The sequence below is a fragment of the Halictus rubicundus genome, chromosome 5 (assembly GCF_050948215.1).
Source record: "Halictus rubicundus isolate RS-2024b chromosome 5, iyHalRubi1_principal, whole genome shotgun sequence".
Classification (NCBI taxonomy): Eukaryota; Metazoa; Arthropoda; class Insecta; order Hymenoptera; family Halictidae; genus Halictus; species Halictus rubicundus.
Window position 1 is genome coordinate 12,872,084 of NC_135153.1, and position 13,877 is coordinate 12,885,960.

At 43.8% G+C, this 13,877-nt stretch overlaps 2 protein-coding genes across 3 annotated transcripts in view; one reads left to right on the top strand and one right to left on the bottom strand.

Moving 5' to 3' along the window:
- The window catches only part of LOC143354399 (Fanconi anemia group J protein homolog), an 82,963-nt gene extending 69,975 nt beyond the window's left edge, over nt 1-12,988 (top strand). For both annotated transcript variants that reach the window (XM_076788447.1, XM_076788446.1), the window contains exons 5-15: nt 8,660-8,750; nt 8,826-8,927; nt 9,236-9,329; nt 10,055-10,270; nt 10,590-10,823; nt 10,888-11,202; nt 11,626-11,934; nt 12,084-12,416; nt 12,477-12,673; nt 12,732-12,783; nt 12,852-12,988. In XM_076788447.1, the coding sequence (XP_076644562.1) occupies nt 8,660-8,750; nt 8,826-8,927; nt 9,236-9,329; nt 10,055-10,270; nt 10,590-10,823; nt 10,888-11,202; nt 11,626-11,934; nt 12,084-12,416; nt 12,477-12,673; nt 12,732-12,783; nt 12,852-12,944 (2,036 nt within the window). In that variant the 3' untranslated portion in view covers nt 12,945-12,988. The remainder of the gene's footprint in view (nt 1-8,659; nt 8,751-8,825; nt 8,928-9,235; nt 9,330-10,054; nt 10,271-10,589; nt 10,824-10,887; nt 11,203-11,625; nt 11,935-12,083; nt 12,417-12,476; nt 12,674-12,731; nt 12,784-12,851) is intronic.
- LOC143354400 (coiled-coil domain-containing protein 86) lies at nt 12,960-13,877 on the bottom strand. Its single transcript, XM_076788448.1, has 3 exons — nt 13,606-13,877; nt 13,324-13,528; nt 12,960-13,181 (listed from the first exon to the last, which is right to left on the bottom strand). The coding sequence occupies exons 1-3, from the start codon at nt 13,794-13,796 to the stop codon at nt 13,101-13,103; spliced, it is 477 nt and encodes a 158-aa protein (XP_076644563.1). The 5' UTR covers nt 13,797-13,877; the 3' UTR covers nt 12,960-13,100.

Consider the following 13,877-nt stretch of genomic DNA (forward strand, 5'->3'; position numbering starts at 1 on the left):
GTCTAAATCCAAACTACAGATACTGAGCTATTGTATTGGAAGATTTTTGCAATTCTAATTCAATCAAAAACATAATCAGGAATATTAAAAAAACCTGTAGAAATACCATTTTTAAAAATTTTAAAATTTTACAATTCCCTTCCGTTCCCTGCCCGGAGCCAGCTAAAATCTGGAATACTCCACGCGATGTAATGAACCGATTTACGTGCAAATATTCCGGGAAAATAAATTATATTTTTAGTGGAAAAATGCCGGCAGTCTAAAGCTTAACGGGTCTGCTGTTCCGCAGTTGTTCTGTTTATTCTTGTCATAATCAAATCCGCAGTCTGCCTTATGATCACCGAACCTTCGCCAATTTAAAATCGCGGAACTATTCGCGACACGCTATTCTACGAGTTTCAAAAATTTGCCATCTTTCTGCAAGCAGGGAAAATTCCGTTCCAAATAGAAAGAACGCGAGATCAGTGTTTCAGGAAAACCGGAAGTCTTTGAGCCGCCAGAAGGAAACATCGCCGGCCCCAGGGAAGAAGGCTCTCGAAAAAGATTGAATAACACTCTCGACGAAACAAAGAAAAACACGGGACACCGTGGTATCTCCGACGACAGCAAGATTCCCCGAGCAAACATATCCAGTTTTATTGGCTTTCTCCGATTCTCGCCCCGGACCCATCCCCTTCCAAAAACAGAACATTCTTATTTTCTGTTCCTTCGATTCCGGCGAACACGAGAGAGTCTCTCTCCGCGTTTCTCTCTCTCTCTCTCTCTCTCCTTCTCTCTTTTTCTGTCGACTCCACCCTCGCGACAAAATGAAAATCGATCTGCACGGGGGCCGCCATTGTGCCGAGGGATTAGAAGCTCGCGTGTCCCGCCAACAAAGGGCTCACGCGAATTTAAGCGATTGACTCGCTGTGCGTTTTTACAGTGTCCGTCACATTGTGCCCCGCGGATCGTCTCGCGAGGGATCGAAATCTCTGTGACACGATGGCCCCGAATGAGCCGAACCCCTTCTCCCGCCCCTCGCCGATCCACAACCCCCTTCGATTGATACCGACCCGCGATTCTCTTGCCGCAATTTTTGTTTTTGTTCCTCGCTTTTTTCGCTCTTTTATTTTTTTTTTTTTTATTTTACGTTCCGTTCGTTCGTTTCGTTCGTACGGCGACGCGCACCAACGGCCGCGCGCACGGGCTTCGCTCGACGATTAATCTTCCGTCCTGCCGGAGAGAAATTCAGTTTAAATAGGGCCACCGCCGCGGCCGTGATTGGTTTATACGGACGGTTTTCCATCGGACGGCGACGCAGGGCCATTTTTTCGATTCCGCGTCCCCGTCCTCCCCGCCCGCCCCTGTCCGCTCTGCCATTGTCTCGCGCGCCGGCGAACGATCGAGCCCCAAGCTAATGGCAATATCGCTGCCCACGCGGAGAAACGGCCCTCCGCTCCCGGCGACAGGCTTCCTAGTAATGCTCAGCGCCGACCATAACCGTCCGACTCTAACCAAACGCTGTGGAAACCTGGTCGATCGCTAGAAAGCCGTCGCGATCTCAAAAACCGTGCAGGACGAGTGAGTCCACGTTCGCTGCCACTGTCGCGATATACAATTAAAACTAGCAAAATTAATTTAAACATTAGTTTACACATTTTTAACACTAGGTTCACGGAGCACTAAAAGCGACTGTTTTGCATTACTTCACAAAAATAACAAGAACGTGCTACCGACATTTTTAGTAATATTTTTAAAATAATATGTACCCGAAGAAATAAATTTCTTATGTATGCATCCTTAGAATCTTAATAATATTTAATTAAAAATATTAGAACCCGTCATTTTGACGGGTCCCGTAAATCTAGTGTTAAGTCGTGGTACACAGGATAAAGAGAAGCTCCATGGCCTTTGTTAAATTATTTTAACACTTTACCGACCGATACCGGTTGAACTTCCTGCACGCTTCTTACCGATCGTTCGACCACAAATACATCTCTGACACCGGCTCTGTTTCGGTTGCCGTGCCAACCGACTACGTGTCAGATTATACTAGACATACAAAAACAGGGTAACCACATTCTGTCTGCAGATTTAATAGATTAACAAACTAAGAAAGTAATAGGCTACCGGTCGGCAAGCGCCGGGGACAAATAGCCGATTAATGGGCTATCGGTCAGTAAAGTGTTAACATTTCTGAGAAGAGGTGCATGTGGTAAGCAAAGAAACAGATGGTGGCAACGAATATGTTAAATTCGTCGATATCGAGGAATCGGTTGTGGAACATGGTTCTCAGAGGGAGCGAGCTCACCGGATAATATTTCGAGCGCGAAGAAAGGGCACCGCGAAACCTCGGGATCTCCCCGGAACCAATAATTGGTATTCTCGGATCGCTACGTCTTCCGGCGTTCTTAGGGCGGTGGTCGGCCAACGGAAGCCAAAAGAAAAAGGTAGGGAGAGAGAGAGAAAAAAAAGTAGAAGAAGAAGAAGAAGAAGAAGAAAGCAGCAGCAGCAGCAGCAGCAGAGTCGGATCGACGAGTGGTTTCCTGATCAAGAGGGACTTAGAGTATTTGTTGCCGGGGACAAGGGGCAGGGTGGAGAACGAAAGTCGAGCACCAATTAACTCTCGTGGCTGCGGCTTGATTTAACAAATCGTCGCTAATTGGTTGGATTGCGGTGCTTCGCGAAACTTTGCTACCGGCCGAGACAAAAGCCGTATCAATACCCCTGAGGTCCCCCGCTAATAATCCCCAATTCTCCGAGTAACTCGAAGCCAGGCTTCCGCGGCTTCGGACAAAAGGAAGACCGAGGAATCGCCCCGGAATCGTTCCTGGATTGGTATCGACACGTGGCGCCATGCATAGCACTCCAATTGGCTACGTTGTGCTACAGAAAAAATACACGAGTCCAAGCACAGTCACAAAATACATTACAAAAACTTGTCCTCCTCGACTCTTCTTCATCGTTTTCGGCGATTGGACACTATTGTAACAATTTTTCCTCGTTACAGGAAATTCTACTTACTTTACTCTATTTTCAATATAGTCGACCTTTTAACCCTTACGCACTGTTTCGATCCACTTCAGAATCAGACCTTTGCATTTGATTGCAATTTTTGTCTATTGAACAGTAGATGACATCTTCCTGTTCTACTTAATTTCTCTACAGTGATTTCTCTATATATGTCGCCATGGCCTGGGCGATAAAAGTCGCGGAATTATCCCCACCACCGTGGGGCCTCGAGAGACCTCGGTCGCCGAGGAGTGTAAACACAACACGGCTCGGGTATGTCTCCTGCACGATACACGACGCTGGCAAGACCCGTGCTGTTGACATATATCGAGAAGTTACTTTCAATCTAAACTTTCAACCCTTGTACACTGTTTGATCCTGTTTAACCCCTCGCACTACTATTTATTTTGTGATTGTAATGGTTGGAAATTCTTGATCGTTCAGAATTTCATAGAAAAAGAAAGATAGTTTATATTTATTGTATGCCTATGTTTTCTCCAAAGGACATATATCAATTATACAACAAAATAGAATTTTAATTCGGTTTAAAGGAAATTAATACATACATATTTATTATATTTTGTTCAGAATTTTCATCACGAGTCTGACTCAATATTGTAGGGCAAGGGGTTAAAACAGGGCCTGAAGCAAACTTAATCCAGACGTTTGCTGTTTAATTGTAACTTTCCTTGCTGAAATATATAACTTAATCGACCGCTAACAATTTGTACACACTGCAAACGAGTATACTGAATTTTCTCCAGAGTCGAGTGCCCGCCACGATCCAATTTAATTTTTAAATATAGATCTCTTGAATGGTATCTAAAAGTGGAGAATCTGAACTAATACATCTTAAAAATATTCGAAAATACTTTCTCCGATTATACTCAGAATCTACAGAGCACGCCCTGAATCGTGATCACAATTTTTCCAAAAAATCACGACACCTTTGTCTGTGACTTATAGTACAAACGCTTTACCTCTTCAGGGTCGATGCTGCGATGATTAATCTTGCAATATTCCCCAAACCTGTACACACTTCCGAGTCGCCTAACCAAATCGTTGAACAGCTGGAAAAATTGAGAATTGTCTAGGAGAAGCTCCGACGGTCCCATGATCACTATAATTGAGGCGCGGCTCTCGAAACAATCGGTAAGCATCGATACCAGCCATTAATTAGCGGGACTCCGGTTGTGGAGTGGATGACCCTGTTTCGATGCCAGGCAGAAATCGAAGAATCGGTCGCTTTATGCTCGCGAATCAACTGTTTATTTATTCGCGATACGGCGGAGAGGAGGCCGCGGGGGGTGGCGGGAGATACGAAGCGAGCGATCGACGTGAAACGAGTTCATTCATGGGCCGTGCGATGAATGGAAACGAAATACGCGTGTGCGGGTGCACGACACCGTATTGTCTCCAGCGTGATTTACTTTTCCCTCCTCCGTTGTTTCCTGGGTCCGCGTTTCTTTCCTCGGGAATATTGTCCGGAGATAAGAGCGCACAACGAACGGCTTCATCGCCGATTTCCTTGACACCGAACGCCATTATACCGCCGGTAATCTTGACGGTCGTTTTTGATCGGGGGTGGACGATTAAAAATTAATATCAATTTACGAGGCCCTCTCTCGTTCTCTTTTATCATTCATTACCGATTCACCGTTCTTCCTGGTTATTTTCGTCGGGACACAATAACGCCGCATCGATCCTCGTTAATTTCACGAATTACAAACCGTGTAACGCTTAATTAATTGCCCGCGTTGTCGCGTTTTCGCGTCGCGCATCGTAAAAAGCACCATGCCCTTCGTAATTGTTTCCTTTTTAGACTGATTAGGCCTTTCCCCGTTTTATCCGAGCGCAAAGCCCGACAGGATTGTGCTGGGACGAACGCCGTGCGGCCATTTTGCGACCGTCCACTCTCGGTTGGCTCTGTGCGCGAAATTGCCGCCGTCTAAATAAATAATCGGCAGACCAACGTGCATCTGTGCACCCGGGAATACGGGGCTTTCCTTTCTTCCTTGGAAATTAGAAAAGTGCTTTCTCCTTGTTGTTGATACTCTCTTCAAGCACGAACGTAATATTTGTATCTCCAATAAAGCGTATCGAAGCATGCATTCTTTCAGTTTGATCTTTGCATCTTTCCTTTTGATCATCCCTCTGATCGTCCTCTTATTGTTGCGTTGCGAGCGAATGTTAAAATTAAACAAAAAATTAGGAAAGATCAGTGTCCTTCGGTTCGATCGTCTTCTTAACGACACATTGAAGGATGCCACAAAAATCGCAAAGCAATGATTGAAATAAAACTAAAAATGTCAAGAATTATGATGCTGAGAGTGCTTTTCCAACCCTCTAGCATTTTGCAGACCCTAATGAAATTTACTACACTCCGGGCATCGGCGCAAAAATTCATTTACACATCTGAACAAATAATTGCGTCTCCCGTTTCTGGGGCGCACAAAGCGTTAACAGAGCACTGTAGATTGGTACATAATTTAAAGATCTCTCTTGCCAATTCCAATCAAGCTTTCCCTCGACACTTCTCCAAACTGGACCCTTATTTTTCCTGAAAATGAAGAGATTGATTAAAAAAAAAATTGGCTAGTCTAGCTCTCACTTTTGATCCAATGAAACCTGTCCGGAAAAATTGCCGAAGATTCGGGACAGGGTAGGTAAAGAAAAATTGATTTTTGCGAAAGGGTAGAAATTCGATTTTTGCGCTGGCTTCTCTTGGAGCCTTGGAAAAAGGTTCGATCCGCGTCGAAAAACTGAATTAACAAACTATCGCGCGAGCAACGTGAAATAGGGTGTCCGACTTTCCATTTTGGCAGGGAGGGTTCGGTTGAGGGGGTTGGTTCGTGGACGTGCAGGGGGTTGAAGAGGAGGCAGCAGGGTAACAAGCAGGCAGGCAGCAGCAGCAGCAGCCTCGTTGCTTCGAGGGTGGTTTTGATCGTCGATAGAGGAGAAAGAGAGAGAGAGAGAGAGAGAGAGAGAGAGAGAGAGAGAGAGAGAGAGAGGCACGGTCGCCGCGCGCGGCAGCCTGGCTGGCTGATTGTCGAAGGGGGTGAGATGAGAGAGGCTAAGACAGGAGAAGCGGGACGGGGCCAATCAGAGCGGGGACTTTGAGGGTGTCGTTGCCAGGCAACGAAACACACCCCAACACCCGAGGGGAGAAAACCCCGAGGGGGTATCATCCAGCGATACAGTCGACGCCGAAAGTTATCGCACCCTTGAGAGACGCCCCCTTTAACATCGCCATCGAATTACTGACTCTCTCCGCGTCCGAACACTTGCGGCTTGTTGTTGCCTCGAGAGACCGGGATCGATGACGAAACACTCGATGGGCCTCGATGATCAATTCTCCTGCGGTTAATCTCCCTTCCCTTCCTTCCTTCCTCCTCCTCTCCCTCCCTCTCTCTCTCTCTTTCGATTTTGTTTTCCTTCGCCTGCTTGTTTTTCGCGCTGGACATTTTTTAATTAGACTCCCACGTCACCACTGCGACCGCACGCGATTCCTGATTAATACTCCATCATTTCTGACTCCTCTCTAGAATTGTAGGAACGTCTCTTTTTCTCTCGTGCCCATGAATCCTCGTCGATGCTAATCAACCAGCGATGCGTCCCTTTGAAATCTGGCATAATTTCGCGCTCGGAGGTACGGTCATGCTGATCCTGGGATTTTTCTTGCGATTCGGCAACGTTCTTCCATTTTTATTCCTAAACCAAGCCGGAAATTATGTCTCCGTCGGTGTTAATACGTCTTTGGTGGGGTTAATCAGTAGACTGCGGATCTTTATGAAAAGTAAAAACAAACTGGGGTGAAATAAAAATTTAATCGAATTCATTAAACTCAATTCATTCATTTAATTTAACACGTTGTCTGCCACGGTACTTTTCAGTCTTCCAGTGTGAAAATCCAATTTAATTTAATCATTGTCGCAAAAGACTGCTTTTCTTAAATAATTTATCATTTTGTACGCGGATGTCGTTTCTTGATGCAGAAATATTGTTAATCATATTATGGCAAGTAAACAAACCACGAGATAAGTCGTAGTTGGCAGTCAACGTGTTAATTTCTTTCTTAGTAAGTTTAATAGGTTGCAAATAATATACAACAGCATCTTTAAATTCTTCTAATGTTTTTACTGGTTTAAATTATGTCTACCAGTTTTAGACCTAAATGCATTACCGTGTCTTTCGGTTGTTGACAATAGTTAATGGAAGATGTCGATTCTTTTTTACCAGTCTTCTTTGTGTCTTCGAATTCTTCACCACGATTTTCACTCCCCACTAGGAGTTTCTAGATCACGTTGTAAAGTGGTGAAAGATCGCACACGGTGGAGATCCTCGGATTTAGCGGAACGAGTTTTCGTCTTCGAGTGGCCGGGCTCTCTCTCTCTCTCTCTCTCTCTCTCTCTCTCTCTCTCTCTCTCTCTCTCTCTCTCTGTCTCTCTCTCTCTCTCTCTCTCTATCCCGATCGTCGAAATCCGCTTACGAATAAACATCCATTTCATGCCTTTCATCGTCATTTACGATCATTTCTATTTTTCTGACTCGGTAAATCGCACGAAAGGATTAACCCGGCCGGGGCCTTCTTCTTCTATGACTCCTTCACGTTCGTTTTCCCCGTTCTGCTCCCGTCCCCCCTTCCTCGTCTATTCTCTCCGAGTCTCTCCTTCGAGCTGCAGAGGCTGGTTCTCTCCTCGGCTCTCCCTTTTGTCGACGGCCGTCGAGAGGGTGGATAAAACCACCCCTATTGATCCCGCTCAATGGATTCTCCGTGCCCTTTCACCTGCCACCGATTTCGCTGTTTTGACATTCCTCTCGCTCGTCCTCGCTCATTTCACGGCATTAATAGAACGCGAGCTTGCTCCGATCTTCGAGCGGATCCTTTCAGCGGCGAACAACTTCCTAAATAAGCGTAATCCTTTTCAGTTATATATATATATATATATATATATATATATATATATAAATTTATATATACATAGGGGCAGAACGCGCCCCTTAGAAAACGCTCGCGTCGACCATGCGAGCCGGAGAAACATCCCCCTCCTACCCGCTACACTCTACACACGACTTTTTTTCTTCGACGATTCAACGACCGATCCTCCAGCTTCTTTGTTACTCGTCTTGTTTATTCGTTCCAATTCCAGCTGTTTTCTCGTGCGATCAAAGCACCGGGACTCGAAAATCGTTGCGTCTCAAGAATCGAGGCCACTTTTGCTACACCTGCGATCTCGACATCAAAGATCGAATTAGACTTAGCTCACCGAGTTGTGTCTCTTCTTTTCGCATCCCTATCGCAAGCTTAGGATCTTCTCCCTTACCCCTGACGCACTTTAGCCAGTGTTACCCAAAAGTTGACCTCAAGTTGTTTCATTAACACTAAATCGATCGGCCAGGTGACCAATTTCGAAGTTTTTATTTCAGAATTGTTGGCATCAACAAAACCTACATAATTACTGTTATTTTTACGAGGCAATACATGCTAACCACTTTTAGTGCTCGGTGGGTTTGCTATTGGAATATTATTTTTTGAGAAATCAAATGTTCAGTGAGGGCTAGCTTAGAAATAGTCAGCCATTAATAGCGAGTCACTTTGATTTTCGAAATGCAAATGTCTTCAACGTGGTGCGCAAGGGAACTCTAACGGAAAAGTGGATTATTTCAGGTTTCGAGCATTTTTCTGACGAAGAGCCTTCTTCGGGCTGCTGCGCTTCCGCGAAAGAATGCAACAATGGCTACAACAACGTCGAAGACCAGTGAGAATGCTTTCGGTAGACTCGTCCGACTGAAACGCGGCGCGGCGTTGCTAAAGCTTGGTTAATGAATTTTAGGAAGAAGTTGAAGCTATCGAGGATCTATTACGGCACCAGGACCCATAAGCAGATCGAGCAGGTCGTGAGGGAGCTGAAGAAGACCGCCTACAAGCACAAAACGTAATTTTCCGAAATTAACACTGTTGTGTGGTAATGCTTAACACGTTAAACGCGGAGCTAATTTTGCCTCGCTTTCCACCTCACTTTTCATGTAAATTTCAATGCAAAAGTACGCAAAAATTAAGCGAAACACTTGCTCACCTCATTCCTCTTTAATCTGTTCCAATCGAATTTATTGAGACAGTGAACATATTTTCTAATAATGTATAAATTATATAGTATATTTTATGTTGTAAATTCGATACCGTTCGGTCCCCAGGGACTGACATAGCGTTTAACGTGTTATACTGATGTGATCCAATTTGCAGAATGACCATTTTGAGCAGTCGGGAGCACACGTGTATACAAAACAGCAAGAGGAACAAAACGGAACTGTGTAACGAGCTGTTGGATCCTAAGAATGTTCGCTTTTCATATGGCAGAGACAGAATCGTTAATAGACTGCGGATTTTGTGCATTTGTAACAGAATTGAGTGTGTTAAATTTAAAGTAGTAAACAGTAAAGTAATAACATTCAATTACTTTAAAAAGTAATAACATTCGGTTAGACCAGTGACACTGAACAGAGTCTAATAAATATGTTATTAATTTCCTTTAAACTGAAATACAATTCTATTTTGTTGTTCGTATACGGCCATTAGAGAACTTATCGTTCATTCCTAAGAAAAGTGACATAAGTCAGAACAAGGAAATTTTACAGGAGAGCCATTTGAAGATTTCCTACAATTACCAATTTTTTTTCTATAACCAACTTAGAAATGTATAGTAATTTTCTGTTATTCGGATAGTGGGTTAATTGTCATGTACATTAGTTACGAAGTACACCACGATTTATGTATCTTTTATCGTAAATTTTTTCATAAATATATTTTAAGTTGTGCCACTTTTCTTGCGAATGAACGACATAGGCATACGATAGATATAAATTTTTTATTTCCTAAGAAATTATGGGCTGCAAAGAAGTTCTGATCTCTGCAACCGCAAAATAAATCGTAGTGCAAGGGGTGAAGATACTTCTACTGAATTCGTGAATGTTGCAACTGAGATTATAATTTTGCATCAAAATCCCCAGTCTAGTGTCATTAACGCCAAGAAAAGTTTCGTAAAAAATATGTTCGTTCTTGCAGCACATTGGGTGTCGATACTACAACGCGTTGAACGCGAGCAATATCCACGTAGCGGAACAAATTGGTATGCAGCCGGTATGGGACATCGAGGATCTGGTGGCCTCAGGAAAAGTGCGGGAACTGTGTCCGTACTTTGCTGCCAGGACCTTCATGGAGATGGCCGACATCATTTTCTGCCCGTACAACTATCTCATCGATTCTGACATCCGCGAGAGCGTGAGTATCGCTGAAGCAAATCACTTTGGTACACTCTACGTGTACCATACTACTACAGTCCCTGTTGAAAAAGTTAAGACCACTCGCAATCTTCAACATTCTACGAGACCAAGAGTTCAGCCGAAGACTAACAGTTCACTCATAATTATACTGAAACAGTATTAAAGGAATTTAAGAACCCTAATATACTATTTCCAACTTAATATTCGAGACAGAAAAGATCTATATGGTTTTTGTTTCTTGCAATTGACGTAAACAATTTTTATTTTGCCTAAAGTCCCGCAGCCCACACGTGATACTCTTCAACTGATCGTTACAGATGCAACTGGACCTAACAGACGACGTGATCATTCTCGACGAAGCGCACAACATAGAGGACATCTGCAGGGATGTTGCCAGCGTAGATTTTCGTGAAGATGATCTCGAAGTTGCTGCAATGGATTGCAAATACATCGCAAGCCAAAGGACCACCAATGCCCCTAAGTACAAAACTGTGCAGGACTACATCCTGAGGCTCAAGGAGTACCTGAAGAGCATTACGCTCGGGAAAACCGTAAGTATTTACCGTTCCCTGTTCACACAATGTTTCTGTCGATGTCTGTAACGTTCGGGATCAGGATTACCACAGCGAAAACCTGTCGAGCCCGTACTGGACCGGTGCCGAGCTGTTGGAGCTCTTCAACATGCACAATCTCGGCGAAACAGTGTACCCCGCTTTTCTGGGCGCCTGCAGCACTGCTCTTGAAGACTTCGCGAAATCGAAGGAGGAAGTTCGCGATCACACCAACAATTATCCGATGCCTGCGATCTCCCCGGCCACGAAGATCCTCATCGAACACCTGCTGTACAGCATGAGGATGATCTCCTCGACGCAGTACATGAACGACTACAGGGCCTGCGTGATCGAGACCATGGTCAGGGATTTTAAATACGTAAGTATAGGATGAATCGTGCAGATTTCTAGCGCTGAACGAAAAATTATTTTTTACCTTGAATTTATGCTGTATTGTTAGGAATGGATGGCGGATTTTTATTCACAATAAAAATCGTCTGCATTCGTTACAAGATACAGGAACTGCATGGACATCCATTTCCTTTCTTAATCATTGTAATCGATTGGAAATAAAGCGACAGTATTTCTAAGTTCTACATTCTAAAGAAGCTTCGAAATCTTTTTTTAAATAATAATCCCAGCAGAAATTATTAAATTATATCTCTCTTTAACTGTCATTAAAAAATTCATTTAACATATAATAGCTAAAATGTTTTTATCGATGCAGAAATTTCGCAGTTTATTTATGAATGTACAATCTTACGAATGTGTGTATTGTTTATTGTTTACCTTGAAATTTTAGGCGGCAGATGATACTTGGTGCTCGTCGAACAAGAGAGACCAACGTGCACGCACTTTGAAGCTACTCTGCATGAATCCTGGAGTGATCTTCGCGCCTCTTGCAAAGAATGCTCGATGTATAATCCTTGCTTCTGGCACCCTGACGCCGACTACGACCTTCCAGAGCGAGCTGAGCACCAAGTTCGAGCACGTGTTGAACACTGGTCACGTGATCCCCAAGGACCAAGTGTATGCCACCTGTGTGCCCAAGGGGCCCAACAATGTTTCTCTCAAGGCCACCTATCAGAACGTTAACGGCTGGGCCTTCCAGGTATGACCAAAAAAGGCTTCATGTTCGACGCCGTACCTGCGCGAATTTTTAGGAACTCCCAAGTGGCCCCTATTTGTTGCAGTTAACACAGAAAATGTTTATTTTGCATAAAAATTCGCAGTCTACTAATGAAGTCTGTATCTTTTCAGGACGAGCTGGGACAAGTGTTGCTCGACGTCTGCGAGTCGGTGCCCCACGGGATCCTGTGTTTCTTCTCGTCGTACAACGTGATGAACACGCAACTGGATAGGTGGAGAAAGATTTCGATCTGGAGCAAGATCAATAACATTAAGCAGGTGTTCGTGGAACCCCGTTACGTGAGCGATTTGAACAACATCATGAACGATTTTCGGGATGTCATAAAGGCTACCTCTGATGGACCGAGCGGGGGAATCGACGGCGCCCTGTTCCTGGCGGTTTTCCGGGGAAAGGTCGCCGAAGGCATCGACTTCCGAGACGACGAAGCCCGCTGCGTGGTAACGGTAGGTAGTCATAGAAATTCAAATTGGGCGAGGGCAAGAGATTAAGCATTCCTTTTGCAGGTCGGCATACCCTACCCGGTAAGAATGGATCCGGTAATTGATATGAAATTTAAATATAACGACATGAATATCGCGAGAGGCTTGTTAAAAGGCTCGGACTGGTACTCGGTCCAAGCGTTCCGAGCTTTGAACCAGGCCCTCGGTCGTTGTCTGAGACACGTGAAGGATTGGGGGGCAGTGCTATTAGTGGACGAAAGGTTCGTATAATTATGGAAACGGTACGCGAGATGGTTCATATTGAATTGGCGATTTCAGATTTTTGATCCCGACTTACAAGGAGAGCCTGCCGAAATGGGTTAAAACGATGGTAATTTTTCTCGATCGATGGTGATTCGATGCGGACCGACATCATTAAAAAATGTATTTATTTTTCAGTGGATCAGCCATACGAAATACAACCTGAGGCCTCAGCTTCGCGATTTCGTGGCCAGACAGAAGTCTAGAGAAACCAATGAAAGACCGGTGTGAATGATAGCGTGCGGATACTTACTATTACACTTATGTACAATGAGATAATGCTACTCTGTAAACGTATTTTGAATGCACAATGTGCTTACAAAAAAATATTTCACAATCTATGACGTCATATACAAGTTAACACGAATTTATTTCTATTTAGTATTTTTACATGTTGAGTGTGTCCCTTTTTTGTATTGTTCTTAGATGCTTCTTCTTTATATTCTTCAATTTTGCGGTGTTTGTAATCTAGAATAAGAATATTAGTTTTAATGAGAGTCTGTAGCATTGTGTACACAAATCTATTTTTATACATGTGTAACATACGTTAAAGATAATATATAATTTCATGTTGACTCGTGCGTTTACTGATTATCAGTATGCTACTCACCACTTGGACAATTTCGCTCTTCCTCTGGTTCTCTTCAGCACGCTTAAGGTTTGCTTTTCTTCTCTCTTTCTTGGCTTCCTTCTCTGCATTTTTCTGAGCCTTGATCGACCTTGACATTTCTTTCACCCTCTTCAAGTCATCCCTCAACTTTTGCTTCTTCTCGAAGGATAAACGTATGCCACGGGTTTTGACGATAGAGGAAAATCTGTAAGGAAAAGATACCAACGTGTAGATATTGCGCACATGCTGAACTGAGACTTGGAAGAATTGGATTCTATATACCTCTTCTTCTGTTCCTTCCATATTCTACCAGATTTGGGCTTGCCTCTTGGCACCTCCGGTATCTGTTTCTTTTCCTTCTTAACTTTCACGCTTTTTGTGTTTGAAATGTCTGTGTCAGTCACTGTGGAATTGTCAACAAGAATGTCTTCCATTCTTGTGATCTTCTGCTCGATGTTCGTTTCCTCGACCATTGTAACGCTATTATATCTAACCAGTGATCAATCACATGTAAACAATACAAGTTGGTTATAGTCTCACGTGGATAGACGTCG

Excerpts from the sequence above, each read along its gene's own strand:
- LOC143354400 (XM_076788448.1), bottom strand. The coding sequence starts at position 13,796 with ATGGTCGAGGAAACGAACATCGAGCAGAAGATCACAAGAATGGAAGAC. Across the intron at positions 13,529-13,605 it reads TGGAAGGAACAGAAGAAGAG|ATTTTCCTCTATCGTCAAAA; the intron begins GTATATAGAATC and ends TTTTCCTTACAG. Across the intron at positions 13,182-13,323 it reads AGAGCGAAATTGTCCAAGTG|ATTACAAACACCGCAAAATT; the intron begins GTGAGTAGCATA and ends TTCTTATTCTAG.